The 25,810-nt window shown below is 35.2% G+C and overlaps 3 protein-coding genes across 5 annotated transcripts; all 3 read right to left on the bottom strand.

The window, feature by feature from the left end:
* Positions 1 to 7,745: 7,745 nt before the first annotated feature.
* On the bottom strand, positions 7,746 to 13,261 carry LOC143031382 (uncharacterized). 3 transcript variants are annotated; one of them, XM_076195120.1, is made up of 6 exons: positions 12,904 to 13,261; positions 12,101 to 12,197; positions 10,841 to 11,214; positions 10,043 to 10,266; positions 9,382 to 9,568; positions 7,746 to 8,687 (listed from the first exon to the last, which is right to left on the bottom strand). In XM_076195120.1, exons 1-6 carry the CDS (start codon positions 13,127 to 13,129, stop codon positions 8,548 to 8,550), a joined length of 1,248 nt encoding a protein of 415 aa, XP_076051235.1. In that variant the 5' UTR covers positions 13,130 to 13,261; the 3' UTR covers positions 7,746 to 8,547. The 3 variants fall into 3 exon arrangements, with proteins under 3 accessions (XP_076051235.1, XP_076051236.1, XP_076051237.1); XM_076195121.1 differs by having other exon boundaries at positions 10,964 to 11,214; XM_076195122.1 differs by having other exon boundaries at positions 11,063 to 11,214.
* Positions 13,262 to 15,928: 2,667 nt separating this feature from the next.
* Positions 15,929 to 18,751, bottom strand: LOC143030670 (uncharacterized). Its single transcript, XM_076193847.1, has 3 exons — positions 18,388 to 18,751; positions 17,584 to 17,680; positions 15,929 to 16,695 (listed from the first exon to the last, which is right to left on the bottom strand). Exons 1-3 carry the CDS (start codon positions 18,611 to 18,613, stop codon positions 16,227 to 16,229), a joined length of 792 nt encoding a protein of 263 aa, XP_076049962.1. The 5' UTR covers positions 18,614 to 18,751; the 3' UTR covers positions 15,929 to 16,226.
* Positions 18,752 to 21,412: 2,661 nt separating this feature from the next.
* Positions 21,413 to 24,232, bottom strand: LOC143030668 (uncharacterized). The gene is made up of 3 exons (XM_076193846.1): positions 23,869 to 24,232; positions 23,066 to 23,162; positions 21,413 to 22,179 (listed from the first exon to the last, which is right to left on the bottom strand). The coding sequence occupies exons 1-3, from the start codon at positions 24,092 to 24,094 to the stop codon at positions 21,711 to 21,713; spliced, it is 792 nt and encodes a 263-aa protein (XP_076049961.1). The 5' UTR covers positions 24,095 to 24,232; the 3' UTR covers positions 21,413 to 21,710.
* Positions 24,233 to 25,810: the final 1,578 nt, after the last annotated feature.

Genomic DNA, 25,810 nt, shown 5'->3' with positions numbered 1-25,810 from the left:
ACCAGTCTCTGCCTATGACGTCACGACGCATGTGCAAAAGAGAACAAACCCGACGACGACCAACGATTAATCTAAAATTGAAATTTAATTCTTTCTCCTTTCTTTCTTTTCTTTGTTATTTAATTTTATGCTTTATCTATTTGATCTGTTAACGTATTTCTTTATTGTTTATTGTTTTATCTACCAGTCTCTGCCCATGACGTCACGAGTCATAGGGTTGCCAGATTGGCGTTTTTAATGCCAAATTTTGCATTTTTGGCATTTTTTTTTTTTTTTTTACTGTGTTTGTGGCAACTCTGGTCACGACGCATGCTCAAAAGACAACAAACCCGAAGACGACCAACAGTTAATTCTCTCAAAATTAATTCTTTCTCCTTTCTCTCTTTTCTTTATCATTTAATTTTATGTTTTATCTTTTTGATGTATTAATGTGCCGTTACGAGAGGTAACGGGGCTTTTTTATACGTCCGTGTATCCCCATGTTTACATATCTTTTTGTCGTAAGGCTCGTTTCCCCTCGGAAGAGGTTCTCAATTTTGTTTTTTGTAATGCTTTAATTTAAGTATGCTGCGAGCAGAAGCTTCGTCTGCTTAAGAATACTATCGTTGTAAGTTGTCTGCAAGCTGTGCTGCAAGATAACATCTCATTATTTGTGCAACGTGCACTTAAAGAATTAGACTTAAGAAGGTGTGTAAGAACCGGTTACTGTGGTGTGATGTCACGTCACCTCTAGGCGCCAGTCTTGGTCCGATCTAGAAAGATGTACACACCCCACGCCTAGCCAAACAATGTAAGTCTTAAAACTCTTTGTATTTGAGGTTTAGAGTATTCTAGTGCATCCTTTGTAATACCTTTTTCTTGTGTAGCCTTTAGCCTATAGTAATTATAGTACTTTTACAGTTTTCATCAATTCCAACGTATTATCGAACGATGGATCAGATCTGCATTAAATACGCATCAAATATCCCCGTGATTCTATAACCTTCAGTCCCAAGTCTGTCTACGTCACGGATACTAGATGCAAGTGCCATTTGACCTGCGCAGCCCCAGTTTTGGCAGCGCCAAAATTAATGTATTTCCTCGTTATTTACTTTTTTATCTACCAGTCTCTGCCCATGACGTCACGGCGCATGTGCAAAAGTCAACAAACCCGAATTATTTCTCCTTCTTGTCTTTTTCTCTTTTCTTTGTTATTTAATGTTATGTTTTATCTTTTTTTTTTTTTCCTATCAATCTATTTCTTCTGTCTTCTGTCTGTTCGGTATGGACAAGCCAGGGAAAATGAGACTCACAATAATAATAACAATAACTAAGGTTTAATGGTTAATACGCTCGGAGGGAACGGACGTAGTCTCGTTGGGAGAAGTTCCAGAGTGATTGCTGGCCTCATCGAACGTCGTGGCTGTGGGCGAAGAGCCACACACAGGAGGGAATGAGACGACTTGCTGGCGGCAGCTTGCTGGAGAGAACTGGTCCCGAGGCAGCTTGCTAGGGAGAAATGGTCTCAAGGCCTCTTGCTGGAGAGAACTGGTCCCGAGGCAGCTTGCTGGGGATAAATGGTCTCAAGGCCTCTTGCTGGAGAGAACTGCTGCTTGGACCTTTTAAAGGAGGCTGGCGGGAACGTTGGGAGCTTTCAAAGTTCCTGATTGGCTGACCAGCGGCGCGTCACCACACCATGACGTCACGTCGCAAAAGACAATAACAACAAACCCGAAGGCGACATACGATTAACCTAAAATTCAAAATGAACTCGTTCTTTCTCCTTCTATTCTTTCTCTCTTTTCTTCGTGATTTAATTTTTTTTTATCTGCCAATCTCTGTCCATGACGTCACACTATAATCTTACAAAATACATACATTTTAATTGTTAAAATGTGTTGCTTTTATGGTGAACTAACAAATGAAAAACTTATCGAATTGGAAGAGGAACAAGTGGCTGCAGAGGAGAGAAGACAGTCAGAGGACGAAGAAGAAGAGTTGCCATTAAGGAAATTCTCCACTATGGGATTATCAGAAAGCTTCGCTACAATGAATCAATTCCCTAAACAGTTGGAAGAAATTTACCCCAACTTTGAACACTATACAAGGATTAAAAGGATGATAAATGATGCAGTGCATCCATATTGTAAAATTTATGATGAGAAAAAAGGCAATCAATCCAAACGATGTTTACAATGTTCTGCATGAAACGCATAACTCTACCAGTGACTCCTACCATTGTCCCTGCTGCCACCTTACCAACCGTTACCCTGTAGTAGTTTTAGTTCGGAACAACGGCAGGACAAATGAAAATCAACACAAAATATCTAATCTCTTTCTTTTGGTAATTAGCCACAAGGTGCGACACTAGAAGCGTCACATGAGAAATATAGGTGAAGCTCGGACTAAGGCCACTTCTTAGTGGAGCTGATTAGTTGTAGATGGACGGGGAGCCTAACGTCAGCGAGGCGGGCGGTAGCAGATGATGACGGCGAGGCTCGATGGGACGGCTAGAAGATTGGACGAGGAGATGTTGTTGTGTGTGCTGGTCGGTACTGTTCTGCCCATCTCGGCGAAACGCCGACCTTTTAAGGGAGGCTGGCGGGAACGTGGGGAGCCTTCCAAGTTCCTGATTGGCTGACCGCTGGCTGGCAGGGACACCCTTGCGAACTACGCTTGCCAACTACAGGAACTTGGAAAGGCTAGTTCCGAAGACTTCTTTGGTCAGTGTGTGACGGGTCGTAGGATCCATCACGTCACTACATACATAAACATAAGTGTTTTAAAATACTTATAATTTACCAATAGCTTTAAGAGTGATATTATATATTCTTTATTATATTATTATAAGTAATATTCAAGCCAATAATATTACACAAGCTCGTCATCTCGATGTTTATTCACGATGTGGTTGTGTGTATGTGAGATTCTCCCTACGTGCACAGAGTGAACTGACATGGTTTTTCTTTAAATTTAGATATTGGTTGGTTGATCATTCTCACTCTTTCAGTACGGGAAGAGAACAGGATCATTTCTTTAATTTAAAAGAGTGCCTTTCGACCCCATAGTAATTTACTGACCCCTTTCGACCCCATAGCAATCTACTGACCCCCTTTCGACCCCTTGGCTATTTGTTGACCCCTTGGATGGTCTCATCGACCCCTGGGGGTCGATATCGACCACTTTGGGAACCCCTGATCTAAGTAGTCAAAGACCACTTTCATTGATCTTAGTAAATTGACTATTTTGTTGATATATGTGATGCCATGCCATTGCTGATAATTACTCCTAGGTCCCTTTCCGAGTTGACTTTTCTTCTTTTGTACCAATTCTACATTATCCCGATATTCTATTTCTACTTTTTCCAAATTCCATTACACTACATTTCTTGATGTTGAAGTTCACACTTTTGACTTCATTCCCAGATTTTATCTAGGTCTTTTTTTTTTTTTAGTGATTTACAATCCTCCTCTGTACTTACTCTTTTTAGTGTGTGTGTGTGTATTCACCTCCTCGAATCTGCTGCAGTCTCTGTCGAGAGAGTCAGACACCACCCTACGGCAGTGAGCTCAGAGCTCATTATTTGTGTGTGTGTGTGTGTGTGTGTATGAATGCATGTGTTACGATGATAATACAGCACCCTCGTAACGATTGTTTGTGAATGTGTTTTGCATGCGCACATATCTATGTTACAATTTCTTAGTGAGTGCTGTGTACCCCAAATCCTTCAGGGTTGGACGAAATCCATCCCAAGACTCAGAATGCAACCCATCTGTTGACTCGTGTAACCGTACCTTTACATGGTACAGGGCTAGAGGCACCTGAAACTATGGCAGAGAACGAAAATTCAGGAGGAAAGGAAATGCAAACAGTGTATTAAGGAGGGGAAAGACCTGTTGCACTTCATGATTCACTGCCAGGAACTGTAAGTAGAGAAAAATAATATAATGAATTGAAAGGAGACATTAAGAAGGAAGAGCAAGATGCAGGGAATTTTCTATTCGAAAAATATTAAACATAATAGACGAAAAGGAAAAAAAAATGCACTAAATAAAAAGGGTAAAGTTTTCGAAGTGAACAGAGACAAATAAGTATAGACGACGAAAACAAATAAAGAAAATCGAATAAAAAGGAAGCGTGTAAGGATGCAGGTAATTATGACAAAACTGAAGAACCTGAGAAATAAGGAACAATGTGAAGCAATATCTGAAAGTAGCCTAGCAGGGTTGGAAGAATAATTTGAAGTTACTTGGACATTTCGCTTGTTTGCGAAAACGTCGTCATAACTCTAAATATCGAATTTTTCAGGAGAGGCATTCTAAAGTTTAAAAACGCTCTAAATATCATAAAAAGCCCTCAAACACCATAGGTGGGACATTTTTTGGAGCATCAAATACGCCTCTAAAGTTCATAGAAGTTGAAACAATCATAATCTTTACTAAGTCTAAAATATTTGTTGGAACAAGTTGGAACATGTAAGGTTATGTCGTTGGGACATTTAGCACTCCCTAGCGGTCAATTTTTGAGCTACAGAATGATATGATATGATATGATATGCCGGAGCGGCACGAAGATCGTAGCCAATTATAATGAAAACCACATAGGTATTGCAGACGGTCGTGTTAGTTACAGTCTACGTGGTTACATTGATACCTGGAGGTTGCATGCCATTACGGTTGTAGCTGTTGAGATGTTGGATACTTTGAAAAGACTGCTGTAGGTCAGTAATGAGATCAAATTAGATATTGTTATGTTGTGAGAAGCCCAGTGTTTCAAAACTTGTGGAAGAGGTCTGTGGGGACGGAGGTAAACTTCCTTTCGGGTTGGGATACACAAAATGCAGAGAAAACATTTCAAATAACAATAGCCCTCTAAGAACTATCAAATAGTTTACATTAATGATGTTTTATAACACTTTCAAGAGCTAATTGAAGCGAAATATAACTCATAAAATTAAGTAAAAATATAAAGTATACCATTCAATTTTTTGACAATCGTAACTGGTGTTTCAATTATCAGTTTGTTGTACAAACAACTGAGGTTAATTCAGAACAATAAGAATTAATAATATAGGTAAAGATTGTAGGTGTGAGACCACAAATATCATTGTAATATACCAAGACATTCGCCCATCTCAATTTTCTAAAAATTATTACCAAAATATTAATTTGCATTACTTATATATGGAGTTTGAAATGCTCAGAATAATAAGAACTTGGCAGTGATATAGGTAAGAATGGCAGCTGTGAGCCCTAGCCTGGTAAATACAAAGGTAACCACCCATCTTTATAAAAAAAAAATAGTATAGCTTGAATATTTTGATATACACACACCAATATCCTTAAATGATGTGTAAATTTGAATAATATATTTGTTTTTCACCATATTCTCTTTTAGTGTATTGCATGAAGCTCATGCAGACCAGTAAAATGATATATTTTTAAGCTGAGTATCACATATGTGCAAATGATTATTGCAGTTTTTATTAGTGGTGAGAACCCAGTTAGATTGTGGATCCTACAGATATTGTTTTCACCAACATCAGTTAAAATGTTTTTGCTGAGTACATTCCCATGCCATGTGTATTCTTTTCCATGCTGTGCTAATTGTTTTGACTGGAATCCAATAAAAGTCAGTAAAATTGATATCTATCATAAGGACATCATTATTAGAAGAAGCATATATAGCAATGTGCTTGGGTATCATTGAATGGCCAGAATAAATTACAAAGCAAAAAAGCTGTCTCCAAAGTTGTCATTGCAAGTATCCAGGGGGTCAATAAATGCTTGGGGTCAGTGAATACCCAACCTAACATTTTGGAGGGATTACTTCCAACCACCATCAGCTGCTCCACACGCATGTCCAACAATTTCTCTCCACTTTTATTTCTTCTTGGCATACTATATATTCAAACTCCATCATCAAATTCTTTTTTACCAACTCACACTCTCAAGTCACCCAACACCACCACTGAACAGTTTATTCTGAAATTACGCATACAATCCAAGAAATCACCCCAGAGGCTAGAGTAGGGACCAGGGACAAGTAAAGTGAGAGAACGGCCATCCAGTTTTACATTTCTGTGTGCTGTATTGTACTATGCATTATTAAAATGTTCCTGTAGCTTTTTATATCTCAGTATCAAATAAAAACTTTTGTATGGTAAGTTGAACAAAGGTCTTGCTTAAATGGGTGATGCCTTTATTAGTGTACTGTTTTAACTTGGTGGGCACCCAGTAAACATGCCCGAAATGGCCCGCTTTATGCCCATTTCTGGTTTCCCTCTTAGCCAAAAGTGGGCCTATTCAGGCTTGCCATTATGCCGTAACGGTACCATTTTGGAACCTTAATGGCACCGGCAGTGTTTGCACACAGGCTTTTAAACGGGCCGGTTATGGCTGCCGTCATTGGTCAACGAAGGGACCAGTTCTGGCCCCTTTCAGGTTTTCCTTAATGGAGCCGGTTCAAGTCCAATAACGGGCCGGTTACGGCAGCCGTAACTGGACCACAACGCGCCGGTTCTGGGCCTTTTTGGGATTCCCTTAACGCAGCCATTTATATACAGGTACGGCCCAGTTATGGCAAATGTTATCCCCCCCGGCAACGGTTTCACTAATTGCCGAACAAACCGAACAAAATAACAAAACCCAAACAAGGACGGGTTTTGCTCAAATGCACACTTCTATATATATATGGTTGCATTATTTGAACTATTTTCTTTAAAATGTGTGATTTCCATGTAATATGATCAAAGAGAAGTTACGTTTTTATCCTCTGCAATTTTACCGACCCCAGCTACGATTCGTCCAGCCCGCCGTCTATGATCACTGGTGGTATGGATCAAACTACACTCTTTTAAGTTTCTTACTGCTGGGTAGAGTGAGAAATAAGGAGGTGAGGAGGAGAACAGGGGTGAAAAAGGAGCTGGGAGATAGGGTTGATGAAAGAATATTAGGATGATTTGGACACATGGAAAGAATGAGTGAAGAAAGACTAGTAAAAGAGGTATGGAAGGCAGATGTGGAGAGAGTGAACATGAGGAGACGTCCTAGGATGAGGTGGATGGATGGGGTGAAGGGGGCTTTGGGGAAGAGGGGAATGTCTGTTGAGGAAGGAAGGGAGAGGACGGAAGACAGAGGTGAGTGGAGAATGGTTGTATATGGATGATGTTGTGATTGCATGAGGAGGAATGGGCGGGGGTGGGCGGTGAGGTAGTATGTGTGAGCAAATTCTGACGCAGCCCGAAGGGATTTCTCCCCGTCCCCTCCTTATATGCAAGGGGGGACGGAGAGGGGGGGTCGCCGATTAAATGAAGCGGCCTTGCTGTTGATGTGCTGTGTCTTGCGACACTGCTTCTGACCCAGGGCGGTGGGCAAGGTGCAGGGATGACCCGTCATCCAAGAGGTGCTCAGATGAGTGGGAGGGTGGGAGGGGTGTGGAGTGTATTTAGGGATGAAATGGGTGGGAGTGTTTTTATGCCTTTCCCTTTTTGGCTACCTCCCTTGTAAGGGGGAAAAAGCCTTGGTATATGTATGTATGTGTTAAATTACATGAAAATCACACATTTTAAAGAAAAGAGTTCAAATAATTCAACTATATGCAGTCTATTATACTAATAACACAACAGTAAGAAACTTAAAAGAGTGTATAAGTTTGATCCATACCACCAGTGATCATAGACGGCGGGCTGGACGAATCGTAGCTGGGGTCGGTAAAATTGCAGAGGATAAAAACATAACTTCTCTTTGATCATATTACATGGAAATCACACATTTTAAAGAAAATAGTTCAAATAATGCAACCATATATATATAGAAGTGTGCATTTGAGCAAAACCCGTCCTTGTTTGGGTTTTGTTGTTTTGTTCGGCTTTTCTCGGTTTTGTTCGGTTTGTTCGGCAATTAGTGAGACCCCCCGGCAATGGCTCATTCACGGTTAACCACAAATATCACCGGTGCTGAGAAATCATATTTTCTAAATTTGCTAAAATTGTTTGAATAATTATTATATATACACGATGCCAAAATTGAATGTACAAACTATAATTATCAGCGACTAACACACACACAAATGATTAGTCAATGTTTATACAGCCTTTGTCTAAAACTCAGTCCGTTATAAACAGACATAGTAAACATGGCGTTTGTCTCTGATATTAATAAGCTTACATTTTGATATTTTGCATATCGCATATATCCGAGACATACACAAATTTGGAAACAAATTCTCAGCACCCGTTAAATTGGCCATATATTTCGGCAGAATTTCATTTTACATGTGATCATTTTAATTTAGTGTTTGGAATTAGGCAAATGCATTAGAACCAATTGTCATTTTCACAAATGTCTAATATATAGTAATAGCTGTCGATCACGAGTCCAACATGTGATCCAAAGACCAGGTGAATGAATACACAATAACAAAAAATATTAATTTAACAAATATTATTTTATTTGCAATTGTACAGAAGAACTATGTATGTTGTACATTATCTGACTTCTAGGTGTCGACTGGGTCTGATTTAATGGCATACTTATTTTAAACTAAGACCAATTAAGACTTCTATTATCAAACGGATGTAGCAGAGTCCTGCTCTCTCCTTTTTCTGCCTCCACATCTGTCTGAGGCATTTCTCAGATAAATCATGATTTCCCGCTCTACATGGGCTTGCACAGCACCTTCAATGCAAGTTAAACGGAGGATAGCACCTAAAAAATGGAAAGAATTAACTATGTTAATAGATATTTAAAAATCAGTTGAACAAATAGAATTGATAAGACATTCAGAACCTCTAAGTTAGTATTTTTCCTTAAAACGAGTGAAGAAAGCTGAAAAAGAAATAGACTTCGATCTACATAAAAGTTCAAAACGTTTATGGGGAATTATAAGTTTTTTGTACTAAGATTAGGTTTCAGTAAGTACTGCTTGCTAACAAGCTTGCAAGAAATGCATAGTATTAGAAATAGATCCAATTCGACGTTTATTTATTTAAATGCCTACTAAAGTAAGACACAAGGGATATAACAAAAAAAAAACAATCATGCAGAAACATGTGAAATAGACAGAGTAAACACCTATAGCTAATAACTTCAATAAATTACGTTAGTGATCATTGTGCCCAAAACCATATTTCAGCACCCTAACAAGTAAACCAAAATAGGGTCGATATTATAATAGAATCTTGACATTATTAAAAACAACCCCACAATGGCCCCCATATACCCGGGTTATACGTTTAATATAACAAGGGGCATCTGATGCACTTTCAACAATCTCAAACTGTAAATAAGAATAAAAAATTATTAACGAAAATGATGCTATTCATTCCTCATACATATCACTAGTATTTCGATATCAATATTCATTAAAAAATAGTTCTCTTAGACGAAAGATAAAACATACCAATCCAGACTGTAGACAGCGTTGTGGATTTGAAACCCCGTTTTGCCTCCGCATCATCCTTGCTCTTCCAGCCCTTTGTTCCAATCCAGTTGAATTTGACCTGGAGCAGGTGGCTTAGTAGCGAAGAGCCCATCCTCCTGACGCAGTCCCGTAGGTCAAAGCCTCCAATCAAGCAGAGCTTGTTCTCCTGAAGTAGAAGAGGTATTACACAGAAATGAACTATGAATGACAAACTTAAGCAGAGACAATTATTAGAAAGAGAAGCCGGGTTAGGGAGCAGGATGGAGCCTAAAAAAGTATTTAAAAGTCGAATAGCAATAATAAATTAAAAACAAAGAGACGTCTACTACAAAATAACTGCAGCAACAAAATATGCCCTCTAAAATGACACAATCGTAGTTGGGTCAGAATTACCAGTAACAATCCTTAAAATGCTATTGTATGTACTCGTGTAAAACATGACAATAAATAAGGTACGTTCTACAGACACTAGACAATATAAGAAACTTTGGTAAATACAATATTTGGACAGAGTCATCATAATTTTCTAACAGAAGTAATTGGCAAACGTTTAAATGCATCTGAGTGGTACTCCTTTTTTGTCGTATATTAATCTAGATAATTTCAGAAAAGCTAGCGTACATTGAAAAAACATTCTTACCAATATCTTTTGGTGTGTTTTATCTTCATTTAACCAGCCCTCGAATACGTCAAACTCCTCTAAGGAGGTGAGTGGCAACTGCATTGGAAGCTCAGCGTCATCAACCTTTCCGCTCGTTTTATTGAGCTTCTGCAGCTCTGCTCTGCAGGCTCTCACCTCAGCACGTAGCTCCTTCAGATCATGTTTCAATTCCATTAAAATGGTAAGAAACTCTACATCTCGCGCTGCAAAAAGGGTAAAATACGCAAAATGAATACCATAAACTTTTTATTTTTAAAATTATCTTGCATCTTACACAAAAAAATATTAACATTGTACTAATCTCATCCGGTTAGCATAAAAATAAATTATTTCACAACTTTTGAGAATGAGAAGTACATTCAAAACATTCATATGACAGAAATGATAAGCAGCCCTTAATTGAAATTAAGTAGAATCTATATTATCATCCATAGAATCTATATTATCATCCATTAGAATCTATATTATCATCTATAATCATCCAGAAGGGCTAAGATGGGAGGGAGGGTGGAAGGGAGTTGGGTGTGGGGATGGAAAGGGTGGGAGTGATTTTATGCCTTGTTCTTTTTTGGCTACCCCCCCTTAAAGGGGGAAAAAGCCTTGGTATATGTATGTATATTATTTGGAAAAGTTATTAACTGGCATAGCTTCAAACCAGTAAAAGTTACCACCAGAACTAATGCTAAGAATAATTTTTTAAAACAAAGCAAGAAATTTTAAATAGATTATTTTTTCGATAGAAATTGACTGAAATAGGTTTAACAGATAAACAGATACCTGAGTTAACGGGTGCTGTTGAAACAGGTGCTGTTGACGCTCTAATTGGGGTACTGGTTGGAGCTAGGCTGGATGTATGAATTAATATGTCAGACACACCTCCTGCATTGTCGAACATGATACCTGAGCTAACGGGTGCTGTTGAAACGGGTGCTGTTGACACTCTAATTGGGGTACTGGTTGGAGCTAGGTTGGATGTATCAATTAATATGTCAGACACACCCGCTGCATCGTCAAACGTGTCGAATTGTGGAATGTTCACTGACACAACTGATGGCATCTTTTGGATTGCAGGTGCTTTGGCCAACTTTCTTTTTGCTTTTGGAACATAGTCCTCTTCCTCGTCGCTACTAGGAGGGTATCTTGATCTAATCCTGCAAAAAATTCAAATCACCCCTATAATAAAGAACATGATTTTCACCATTCCTAAACAATACACAAAAAAACGTTTCTACATTAATATCCAATAAGGAAAATCACATCTGAAATAAGTAATGAAGCTGGGTATGCACCAAAAATATGGGCACACAAGTTCTAAAATTCATACAATGAATGAAGTCAATAATAAATGAAAAATGTATACCTATGAAAAGCAAATTAAAATCAATGTAATTCTACTGAATATTTTGGTCCACAATCATAGTAACTAAGTACACCTTACCTACTACAAGAACACAACAATAAAATCCGAATATTATCCCATTATATATCTCTTGTATATGGAGTAATATAACCAACTACTAAATATAAGGAATTATTTAAGGTCAGATATAAGCATAGGATTTTACAAGCAATACAAAAGTTACCCATCACCAATCACCTCCCACTAATTTATACTCACAAATAAAAAAATAACAGCTTCATTATCCTGCAAAATTAGGATAATATACTTACAATATATAAGGGTTTCAACCAAAATATTTCTGATAATATATATATTATCCAGAAAAGCCGGCACAAGATAAATCAGGACAGAAACTTTTCATTCATTTATTACCCTTTTTGAGGATGTCCTGTTTTGTATATCAAATCTGCCTATTATATATAGTTATTGCTCCATCTCAGTTCTTTATGTAATTCACATTGATTAAATAATAGATTGTAATATCTCTTTTTGGTTATGGTTTTGTCAATTTATCTCCCCTCACACTTCTCCTTCACTCTATTATGTAAATAATCATATTTTTGCTCGGAGTTGCAGATCGCAGCTATCTGCCAGCTATACCTGATAAGCTAAAAGTACATGAAACCAATTTATACCTTCTTGCTCCTCGTCCAAGCTCCTCTTCACCTTGGCTGACAGGGTTATCTGTCTCTTCAGCCTCCCTTGCTTTCCGTCTTCCATCTTCATATGTATCTGGAGGGCAAAAAATACAAAAAACCTCATATGAGTTTTATTGGAGAAAAATAATTTAAGATTATAGGAGAATTCTATGGAATTATTTCAAAATTGTTCAAAGCCAATGTGATAAAGAGGCACATGTTTTTTAACTGCCTTATCAATTACAAAACCTGAGAATATTTCAAATCAAAAGATACCATAACCCAAAAAATGAACACAGATACTTTGTAACTTACTATCAGCAGTTTTAAGAACAAAAGAAAAAATCAGCAAATGAACTGAATTCAAAGGGGTGATATAATAAATAAGGAAAATAGCTGTAAAGTAAAAAAAAACCCAATCAAAAGTTTAGTGGACACTTTATTATTAGAATTAGATCAAATGAAATCTTTGCAAATGAATGTATTCTAACATTCATTTACCACCAAAGAATATTTACCTTCAAGTCTCATCAAGAGATATAATTATGGGGGGAAACAATTATCTCTTATCATTTTAACTGACTGAATTTATTTATCAATTTACATATGATATATTTTCAGCATTTAAAATGTCTAAAAATAAGTTTTATACTCAATTGCAGAATCGGCAGCAACTACAATTACAAAAACTTAACTTGAATGTACCAAGGAAAATCAGAGAGGGGATATATTAAGAGTTAATCAGCCCATATGTCACAAATTTAATTATGTCATTCCAAGAATGATCAGATATTACGTACCTGCCGCACAGATGACACGCATCTTATGCCTCTCCCATGTGTGGTCTGGCACCACCCTATCTTTTATCATCTTTGTAATTGCTGTCAATGATTTACTCTTTGGCCACCACGTCTCATCCTGCCCCAGGATCCATCCACTGGGGACCATCTCAACAGTATTATTATTGGTGAATGCAACAATAACATACATTCTGTGGCAATTAAAGGCTAACATTAGCATAGGCATAGGTATTGTTTACAGCATAGAGAAAATTTCAAGTGGCAGCAAATAGTATTATTAATAAATCAAAATATATGATATAGTATCATAAAATCAATAATGACAGAAATATCTGAATGCAGATAAGTTCTAACCATGTTCAGAAAACAAATAATTATATTCATAGCTTACATTTTACAAGAGTTTAGTTTAACCTTGTTTTAGGCATTGACATTTGGTTAAATTGTGTATTACGTGAAATCATTTATTTGAAACAACAACCCTATCTATTTTTAAAATGATAATGTTTCTAGGCATCACCGAGTGAAAACTTACTTTTACTTTTAACAATAAACATTACTGGTAAAAGTGTGTATCTAACATTTGGATATTTTCTACTGCATTTGCACTGAACACTTCCATTTAAAGTTAAAATACCCACTAATAGTACATATATTTTTGTCTTTCTAAACACAGTTTAATACCTTTAATTATTACTATATTCTCAAAATATATAGAATGATGTAGATTAATTGTTTGGGTTCAAGCTAAATATAAGGTAAATACAGGCTTGAGGGGTAATAGGGCAAAAAATACTATATTAATCCATAGTATTATATTGGCATTTGACAGTTACAGTTCACTGGTAGATCGAAAAGTGGGTTTCAGACATTCTCAAAACATGACTATTTTATAATTTTTAGTAATACCTGATATGCATTATCCCAACCTTTGGTAAAATGATTCAGCCAAATGGTATAACACCATATATATTCATATAAATCTTAATAGAATAATACTATCTCATGAAACAAAGAATATATAAATTAAGACAAAATCCCAATTTCAATGTTCTAATGTAATTTTACATAAAAGATAAAAATGACAGCTAAAATGAATGTATTAGAGGAATTGCAGCAAAGTTGGCACAATTGGGCAGTAAGACATACTTGCCTGATATGACTTTAACATTTGCTACTAACAATTCACTGTGTAAATTAGAAACAGCATGAATATTCAATTTTGAAGATTCTACTGGATAATCAAATAATAAACCTTGAGTCATGAAATGTTTATACACCACAAAAATTTCATCATTTTGGCTAAAAATATTTTGAACCAAACATACTGTGCCTTGAATTTGAAAACAGTTGTTGCCTGTTTTTCTACTTATGACAAATTTCCCATTATGAAATTCAGTATACTGTTTATATTTTGAAAGTAGATACTGAGCTGGGACAGGTCCTTCATAATGTTGGCCTTTAGGATGAAAATGTGCAGCAACCTGAGGCTGCATTATATTTGAAATTTCTGTTAATCTCCTAATTATTTGGGGTAATGCACCACTAGGTTTTCTTAACATTCTCTTCAAAGCTCCAAGAAAATTCTCGAAAGGGAAGGATGAAAATGAATCTAGAGGTCCATGCAACTTTACATCATCAGGAAGATGCATTAGAGAATGTACATTATAGGTCACAAACTCTGAACCATACAATCTCGTGAAATGCTGAATAAATGACAATAGAAGCTGCTGTGCATAATCACAATGAGTTGAAGCTAGCTTGGGATTGGCTAAAATATGAACAGCAGCAGATAGAAGCATGAAATTATGATATATTTCTAGAGGAAGTCTGTCAATTAATGAAACCAAGCCTGTATATAACAGAAACAATCTATATTCAGTAGCTTTCCATCGATCAATATCATCTAAGCCACGAGGTTTTCTTGAAAATTCTCGAGGGATAAATTGTCTTAAACTTTGAAGTCTTTCAGATATACTATCTTTAACTTGTCTCCCTATTCTTACAGTCAATGGTCCTTTCAACCAAAGCCAAATCAGCTTCTTCATTACTCCTAAACACACAAGGTGCATGTAATCCAAAGGCACTTGAGACACAAGACCAACACCTAATCTTTTAAGAGGGGATTCTCCTTTGTGGTGGTCTCTATCATGCATTTCATCAAATGCTATGTCAGTGCGCAACTGTGCATTAGTATCTGGAAATGTTATTTTCTTCTCAAAAACACCAGACTGGTCACACTTTTCACATCCAGCATAGCCAGTGTGCCCTTTAATACATTTGATAAAGGATCGTGCTGGAGCATCACAAACAAAAGCCTTTATAACTACCTGATAGGTCTTATCTTCATATTTTATTCCATTTACCTTTAACTCTATCATTTCATCAATGAAATAAGAAAGAAATTCTTCAACACTACCTGGCTTTGAATCACCACAAAATATACCAATAGCAAAAGGTTGTGATTTTGCTGTTCCTGGAATTAACCCCAGAATAGGCCAAAACTGAGTTTTGGCACTTTTAAACAGTGGTAGACCATCAATGTTTATTTGTAACTTTAGTACGACTTGCTCCAGTAAATCACTACGGTATGTCAGCTGATTTAATATACCAGTAGCAACACCAAAATGATAATACTCACCACCTTGTATTTGCACAATTTTATCAATCTTCCCTATTTTAATTAGTGTTCTTGGATCTTTAGGGAGGTATGGTAGTTCTAGACTCAAAATTTTAAGTAGTTCTTTTAGTGCAATATGAGTTACATTAAACTGTACTGCCCATCTGGACAATAAATCCATCAACTCAATTTGAAAAGTCTGGTAAGAAACTCTACATCTTGCGCTGCAAAAAGGGTAAAATACGCAAAATGAATACCATAAACTTTTTATTTTTAAAATTATCTTGCATCTTACACAAAAAAATATTAACATTGTACTAATCTCATCCGGTTAGCATAAAAATAAATTATTTCACAACTTTTGAGAATGAGAAGTACATTCAAAACATTCATATGACAGAAATGATAAGCAGCCCTTAATTGAAATTAAGTAGAATCTATATTATCATCCATAGAATCTATATTATCATCCATTAGAATCTATATTATCATCTATAATCATCCAGAAGGGCTAAGATGGGAGGGAGGGTGGAAGGGAGTTGGGTGTGGGGATGGAAAGGGTGGGAGTGATTTTATGCCTTGTTCTTTTTTGGCTACCCCCCCTTAAAGGGGGAAAAAGCCTTGGTATATGTATGTATATTATTTGGAAAAGTTATTAACTGGCATAGCTTCAAACCAGTAAAAGTTACCACCAGAACTAATGCTAAGAATAATTTTTTAAAACAAAGCAAGAAATTTTAAATAGATTATTTTTTCGATAGAAATTGACTGAAATAGGTTTAACAGATAAACAGATACCTGAGTTAACGGGTGCTGTTGAAACAGGTGCTGTTGACGCTCTAATTGGGGTACTGGTTGGAGCTAGGCTGGATGTATGAATTAATATGTCAGACACACCTCCTGCATTGTCGAACATGATACCTGAGCTAACGGGTGCTGTTGAAACGGGTGCTGTTGACACTCTAATTGGGGTACTGGTTGGAGCTAGGTTGGATGTATCAATTAATATGTCAGACACACCCGCTGCATCGTCAAACGTGTCGAATTGTGGAATGTTCACTGACACAACTGATGGCATCTTTTGGATTGCAGGTGCTTTGGCCAACTTTCTTTTTGCTTTTGGAACATAGTCCTCTTCCTCGTCGCTACTAGGAGGGTATCTTGATCTAATCCTGCAAAAAATTCAAATCACCCCTATAATAAAGAACATGATTTTCACCATTCCTAAACAATACACAAAAAAACGTTTCTACATTAATATCCAATAAGGAAAATCACATCTGAAATAAGTAATGAAGCTGGGTATGCACCAAAAATATGGGCACACAAGTTCTAAAATTCATACAATGAATGAAGTCAATAATAAATGAAAAATGTATACCTATGAAAAGCAAATTAAAATCAATGTAATTCTACTGAATATTTTGGTCCACAATCATAGTAACTAAGTACACCTTACCTACTACAAGAACACAACAATAAAATCCGAATATTATCCCATTATATATCTCTTGTATATGGAGTAATATAACCAACTACTAAATATAAGGAATTATTTAAGGTCAGATATAAGCATAGGATTTTACAAGCAATACAAAAGTTACCCATCACCAATCACCTCCCACTGATTTATACTCGCAAATAAAAAAATAACAGCTTCATTATCCTGCAAAATTAGGATAATATACTTACAATATATAAGGGTTTCAACCAAAATATTTCTGATAATATATATATATTATCCAGAAAAGCCGGCACAAGATAAATCAGGACAGAAACTTTTCATTCATTTATTACCCTTTTGGAGGATGTCCTGTTTTGTATATCAAATCTGCCTATTATATATAGTTATTGCTCCATCTCAGTTCTTTATGTAATTCACATTGATTAAATAATAGATTGTAATATCTCTTTTTGGTTATGGTTTTGTCAATTTATCTCCCCTCACACTTCTCCTTCACTCTATTATGTAAATAATCATATTTTTGCTCGGAGTTGCAGATCGCAGCTATCTGCCAGCTATACCTGATAAGCTAAAAGTACATGAAACCAATTTATACCTTCTTGCTCCTCGTCCAAGCTCCTCTTCACCTTGGCTGACAGGGTTATCTGTCTCTTCAGCCTCCCTTGCTTTCCGTCTTCCATCTTCATATGTATCTGGAGGGCAAAAAATACAAAAAACCTCATATGAGTTTTATTGGAGAAAAATAATTTAAGATTATAGGAGAATTCTATGGAATTATTTCAAAATTGTTCAAAGCCAATGTGATAAAGAGGCACATGTTTTTTAACTGCCTTATCAATTACAAAACCTGAGAATATTTCAAATCAAAAGATACCATAACCCAAAAAATGAACACAGATACTTTGTAACTTACTATCAGCAGTTTTAAGAACAAAAGAAAAAATCAGCAAATGAACTGAATTCAAAGGGGTGATATAATAAATAAGGAAAATAGCTGTAAAGTAAAAAAAAAACCCAATCAAAAGTTTAGTGGACACTTTATTATTAGAATTAGATCAAATGAAATCTTTGCAAATGAATGTATTCTAACATTCATTTACCACCAAAGAATATTTACCTTCAAGTCTCATCAAGAGATATAATTATGGGGGGAAACAATTATCTCTTATCATTTTAACTGACTGAATTTATTTATCAATTTACATATGATATATTTTCAGCATTTAAAATGTCTAAAAATAAGTTTTATACTCAATTGCAGAATCGGCAGCAACTACAATTACAAAAACTTAACTTGAATGTACCAAGGAAAATCAGAGAGGGGATATATTAAGAGTTAATCAGCCCATATGTCACAAATTTAATTATGTCATTCCAAGAATGATCAGATATTACGTACCTGCCGCACAGATGACACGCATCTTATGCCTCTCCCATGTGTGGTCTGGCACCACCCTATCTTTTATCATCTTTGTAATTGCTGTCAATGATTTACTCTTTGGCCACCACGTCTCATCCTGCCCCAGGATCCATCCACTGGGGACCATCTCAACAGTATTATTATTGGTGAATGCAACAATAACATACATTCTGTGGCAATTAAAGGCTAACATTAGCATAGGCATAGGTATTGTTTACAGCATAGAGAAAATTTCAAGTGGCAGCAAATAGTATTATTAATAAATCAAAATATATGATATAGTATCATAAAATCAATAATGACAGAAATATCTGAATGCAGATAAGTTCTAACCATGTTCAGAAAACAAATAATTATATTCATAGCTTACATTTTACAAGAGTTTAGTTTAACCTTGTTTTAGGCATTGACATTTGGTTAAATTGTGTATTACGTGAAATCATTTATTTGAAACAACAACCCTATCTATTTTTAAAATGATAATGTTTCTAGGCATCACCGAGTGAAAACTTACTTTTACTTTTAACAATAAACATTACTGGTAAAAGTGTGTATCTAACATTTGGATATTTTCTACTGCATTTGCACTGAACACTTCCATTTAAAGTTAAAATACCCACTAATAGTACATATATTTTTGTCTTTCTAAACACAGTTTAATACCTTTAATTATTACTATATTCTCAAAATATATAGAATGATGTAGATTAATTGTTTGGGTTCAAGCTAAATATAAGGTAAATACAGGCTTGAGGGGTAATAGGGCAAAAAATACTATATTAATCCATAGTATTATATTGGCATTTGACAGTTACAGTTCACTGGTAGATCGAAAAGTGGGTTTCAGACATTCTCAAAACATGACTATTTTATAATTTTTAGTAATACCTGATATGCATTATCCCAACCTTTGGTAAAATGATTCAGCCAAATGGTATAACACCATATATATTCATATAAATCTTAATAGAATAATACTATCTCATGAAACAAAGAATATATAAATTAAGACAAAATCCCAATTTCAATGTTCTAATGTAATTTTACATAAAAGATAAAAATGACAGCTAAAATGAATGTATTAGAGGAATTGCAGCAAAGTTGGCACAATTGGGCAGTAAGACATACTTGCCTGATATGACTTTAACATTTGCTACTAACAATTCACTGTGTAAATTAGAAACAGCATGAATATTCAATTTTGAAGATTCTACTGGATAATCAAATAATAAACCTTGAGTCATGAAATGTTTATACACCACAAAAATTTCATCATTTTGGCTAAAAATATTTTGAACCAAACATACTGTGCCTTGAATTTGAAAACAGTTGTTGCCTGTTTTTCTACTTATGACAAATTTCCCATTATGAAATTCAGTATACTGTTTATATTTTGAAAGTAGATACTGAGCTGGGACAGGTCCTTCATAATGTTGGCCTTTAGGATGAAAATGTGCAGCAACCTGAGGCTGCATTATATTTGAAATTTCTGTTAATCTCCTAATTATTTGGGGTAATGCACCACTAGGTTTTCTTAACATTCTCTTCAAAGCTCCAAGAAAATTCTCGAAAGGGAAGGATGAAAATGAATCTAGAGGTCCATGCAACTTTACATCATCAGGAAGATGCATTAGAGAATGTACATTATAGGTCACAAACTCTGAACCATACAATCTCGTGAAATGCTGAATAAATGACAATAGAAGCTGCTGTGCATAATCACAATGAGTTGAAGCTAGCTTGGGATTGGCTAAAATATGAACAGCAGCAGATAGAAGCATGAAATTATGATATATTTCTAGAGGAAGTCTGTCAATTAATGAAACCAAGCCTGTATATAACAGAAACAATCTATATTCAGTAGCTTTCCATCGATCAATATCATCTAAGCCACGAGGTTTTCTTGAAAATTCTCGAGGGATAAATTGTCTTAAACTTTGAAGTCTTTCAGATATACTATCTTTAACTTGTCTCCCTATTCTTACAGTCAATGGTCCTTTCAACCAAAGCCAAATCAGCTTCTTCATTACTCCTAAACACACAAGGTGCATGTAATCCAAAGGCACTTGAGACACAAGACCAACACCTAATCTTTTAAGAGGGGATTCTCCTTTGTGGTGGTCTCTATCATGCATTTCATCAAATGCTATGTCAGTGCGCAACTGTGCATTAGTATCTGGAAATGTTATTTTCTTCTCAAAAACACCAGACTGGTCACACTTTTCACATCCAGCATAGCCAGTGTGCCCTTTAATACATTTGATAAAGGATCGTGCTGGAGCATCACAAACAAAAGCCTTTATAACTACCTGATAGGTCTTATCTTCATATTTTATTCCATTTACCTTTAACTCTATCATTTCATCAATGAAATAAGAAAGAAATTCTTCAACACTACCTGGCTTTGAATCACCACAAAATATACCAATAGCAAAAGGTTGTGATTTTGCTGTTCCTGGAATTAACCCCAGAATAGGCCAAAACTGAGTTTTGGCACTTTTAAACAGTGGTAGACCATCAATGTTTATTTGTAACTTTAGTACGACTTGCTCCAGTAAATCACTACGGTATGTCAGCTGATTTAATATACCAGTAGCAACACCAAAATGATAATACTCACCACCTTGTATTTGCACAATTTTATCAATCTTCCCTATTTTAATTAGTGTTCTTGGATCTTTAGGGAGGTATGGTAGTTCTAGACTCAAAATTTTAAGTAGTTCTTTTAGTGCAATATGAGTTACATTAAACTGTACTGCCCATCTGGACAATAAATCCATCAACTCAATTTGAAAAGTCTGGTAAGAAACTCTACATCTTGCGCTGCAAAAAGGGTAAAATACGCAAAATGAATACCATAAACTTTTTATTTTTAAAATTATCTTGCATCTTACACAAAAAAATATTAACATTGTACTAATCTCATCCGGTTAGCATAAAAATAAATTATTTCACAACTTTTGAGAATGAGAAGTACATTCAAAACATTCATATGACAGAAATGATAAGCAGCCCTTAATTGAAATTAAGTAGAATCTATATTATCATCCATAGAATCTATATTATCATCCATTAGAATCTATATTATCATCTATAATCATCCAGAAGGGCTAAGATGGGAGGGAGGGTGGAAGGGAGTTGGGTGTGGGGATGGAAAGGGTGGGAGTGATTTTATGCCTTGTTCTTTTTTGGCTACCCCCCCTTAAAGGGGGAAAAAGCCTTGGTATATGTATGTATATTATTTGGAAAAGTTATTAACTGGCATAGCTTCAAACCAGTAAAAGTTACCACCAGAACTAATGCTAAGAATAATTTTTTAAAACAAAGCAAGAAATTTTAAATAGATTATTTTTTCGATAGAAATTGACTGAAATAGGTTTAACAGATAAACAGATACCTGAGTTAACGGGTGCTGTTGAAACAGGTGCTGTTGACGCTCTAATTGGGGTACTGGTTGGAGCTAGGCTGGATGTATGAATTAATATGTCAGACACACCTCCTGCATTGTCGAACATGATACCTGAGCTAACGGGTGCTGTTGAAACGGGTGCTGTTGACACTCTAATTGGGGTACTGGTTGGAGCTAGGTTGGATGTATCAATTAATATGTCAGACACACCCGCTGCATCGTCAAACGTGTCGAATTGTGGAATGTTCACTGACACAACTGATGGCATCTTTTGGATTGCAGGTGCTTTGGCCAACTTTCTTTTTGCTTTTGGAACATAGTCCTCTTCCTCGTCGCTACTAGGAGGGTATCTTGATCTAATCCTGCAAAAAATTCAAATCACCCCTATAATAAAGAACATGATTTTCACCATTCCTAAACAATACACAAAAAAACGTTTCTACATTAATATCCAATAAGGAAAATCACATCTGAAATAAGTAATGAAGCTGGGTATGCACCAAAAATATGGGCACACAAGTTCTAAAATTCATACAATGAATGAAGTCAATAATAAATGAAAAATGTATACCTATGAAAAGCAAATTAAAATCAATGTAATTCTACTGAATATTTTGGTCCACAATCATAGTAACTAAGTACACCTTACCTACTACAAGAACACAACAATAAAATCCGAATATTATCCCATTATATATCTCTTGTATATGGAGTAATATAACCAACTACTAAATATAAGGAATTATTTAAGGTCAGATATAAGCATAGGATTTTACAAGCAATACAAAAGTTACCCATCACCAATCACCTCCCACTAATTTATACTCACAAATAAAAAAATAACAGCTTCATTATCCTGCAAAATTAGGATAATATACTTACAATATATAAGGGTTTCAACCAAAATATTTCTGATAATATATATATTATCCAGAAAAGCCGGCACAAGATAAATCAGGACAGAAACTTTTCATTCATTTATTACCCTTTTTGAGGATGTCCTGTTTTGTATATCAAATCTGCCTATTATATATAGTTATTGCTCCATCTCAGTTCTTTATGTAATTCACATTGATTAAATAATAGATTGTAATATCTCTTTTTGGTTATGGTTTTGTCAATTTATCTCCCCTCACACTTCTCCTTCACTCTATTATGTAAATAATCATATTTTTGCTCGGAGTTGCAGATCGCAGCTATCTGCCAGCTATACCTGATAAGCTAAAAGTACATGAAACCAATTTATACCTTCTTGCTCCTCGTCCAAGCTCCTCTTCACCTTGGCTGACAGGGTTATCTGTCTCTTCAGCCTCCCTTGCTTTCCGTCTTCCATCTTCATATGTATCTGGAGGGCAAAAAATACAAAAAACCTCATATGAGTTTTATTGGAGAAAAATAATTTAAGATTATAGGAGAATTCTATGGAATTATTTCAAAATTGTTCAAAGCCAATGTGATAAAGAGGCACATGTTTTTTAACTGCCTTATCAATTACAAAACCTGAGAATATTTCAAATCAAAAGATACCATAACCCAAAAAATGAACACAGATACTTTGTAACTTACTATCAGCAGTTTTAAGAACAAAAGAAAAAATCAGCAAATGAACTGAATTCAAAGGGGTGATATAATAAATAAGGAAAATAGCTGTAAAGTAAAAAAAAAAACAATCAAAAGTTTAGTGGACACTTTATTATTAGAATTAGATCAAATGAAATCTTTGCAAATGAATGTATTCTAACATTCATTTACCACCAAAGAATATTTACCTTCAAGTCTCATCAAGAGATATAATTATGGGGGGAAACAATTATCTCTTATCATTTTAACTGACTGAATTTATTTATCAATTTACATATGATATATTTTCAGCATTTAAAATGTCTAAAAATAAGTTTTATACTCAATTGCAGAATCGGCAGCAACTACAATTACAAAAACTTAACTTGAATGTACCAAGGAAAATCAGAGAGGGGATATATTAAGAGTTAATCAGCCCATATGTCACAAATTTAATTATGTCATTCCAAGAATGATCAGATATTACGTACCTGCCGCACAGATGACACGCATCTTATGCCTCTCCCATGTGTGGTCTGGCACCACCCTATCTTTTATCATCTTTGTAATTGCTGTCAATGATTTACTCTTTGGCCACCACGTCTCATCCTGCCCCAGGATCCATCCACTGGGGACCATCTCAACAGTATTATTATTGGTGAATGCAACAATAACATACATTCTGTGGCAATTAAAGGCTAACATTAGCATAGGCATAGGTATTGTTTACAGCATAGAGAAAATTTCAAGTGGCAGCAAATAGTATTATTAATAAATCAAAATATATGATATAGTATCATAAAATCAATAATGACAGAAATATCTGAATGCAGATAAGTTCTAACCATGTTCAGAAAACAAATAATTATATTCATAGCTTACATTTTACAAGAGTTTAGTTTAACCTTGTTTTAGGCATTGACATTTGGTTAAATTGTGTATTACGTGAAATCATTTATTTGAAACAACAACCCTATCTATTTTTAAAATGATAATGTTTCTAGGCATCACCGAGTGAAAACTTACTTTTACTTTTAACAATAAACATTACTGGTAAAAGTGTGTATCTAACATTTGGATATTTTCTACTGCATTTGCACTGAACACTTCCATTTAAAGTTAAAATACCCACTAATAGTACATATATTTTTGTCTTTCTAAACACAGTTTAATACCTTTAATTATTACTATATTCTCAAAATATATAGAATGATGTAGATTAATTGTTTGGGTTCAAGCTAAATATAAGGTAAATACAGGCTTGAGGGGTAATAGGGCAAAAAATACTATATTAATCCATAGTATTATATTGGCATTTGACAGTTACAGTTCACTGGTAGATCGAAAAGTGGGTTTCAGACATTCTCAAAACATGACTATTTTATAATTTTTAGTAATACCTGATATGCATTATCCCAACCTTTGGTAAAATGATTCAGCCAAATGGTATAACACCATATATATTCATATAAATCTTAATAGAATAATACTATCTCATGAAACAAAGAATATATAAATTAAGACAAAATCCCAATTTCAATGTTCTAATGTAATTTTACATAAAAGATAAAAATGACAGCTAAAATGAATGTATTAGAGGAATTGCAGCAAAGTTGGCACAATTGGGCAGTAAGACATACTTGCCTGATATGACTTTAACATTTGCTACTAACAATTCACTGTGTAAATTAGAAACAGCATGAATATTCAATTTTGAAGATTCTACTGGATAATCAAATAATAAACCTTGAGTCATGAAATGTTTATACACCACAAAAATTTCATCATTTTGGCTAAAAATATTTTGAACCAAACATACTGTGCCTTGAATTTGAAAACAGTTGTTGCCTGTTTTTCTACTTATGACAAATTTCCCATTATGAAATTCAGTATACTGTTTATATTTTGAAAGTAGATACTGAGCTGGGACAGGTCCTTCATAATGTTGGCCTTTAGGATGAAAATGTGCAGCAACCTGAGGCTGCATTATATTTGAAATTTCTGTTAATCTCCTAATTATTTGGGGTAATGCACCACTAGGTTTTCTTAACATTCTCTTCAAAGCTCCAAGAAAATTCTCGAAAGGGAAGGATGAAAATGAATCTAGAGGTCCATGCAACTTTACATCATCAGGAAGATGCATTAGAGAATGTACATTATAGGTCACAAACTCTGAACCATACAATCTCGTGAAATGCTGAATAAATGACAATAGAAGCTGCTGTGCATAATCACAATGAGTTGAAGCTAGCTTGGGATTGGCTAAAATATGAACAGCAGCAGATAGAAGCATGAAATTATGATATATTTCTAGAGGAAGTCTGTCAATTAATGAAACCAAGCCTGTATATAACAGAAACAATCTATATTCAGTAGCTTTCCATCGATCAATATCATCTAAGCCACGAGGTTTTCTTGAAAATTCTCGAGGGA

This window comes from Oratosquilla oratoria, chromosome 12 (genome assembly GCF_046742065.1).
Source record: "Oratosquilla oratoria isolate Oo_2021 chromosome 12, ASM4674206v1, whole genome shotgun sequence".
Lineage (NCBI taxonomy): Eukaryota > Metazoa > Arthropoda > Malacostraca > Stomatopoda > Squillidae > Oratosquilla > Oratosquilla oratoria.
The sequence above is the reverse complement of the archived record's forward strand: the minus strand, read 5'-3'. Positions and strand labels throughout refer to the sequence as shown.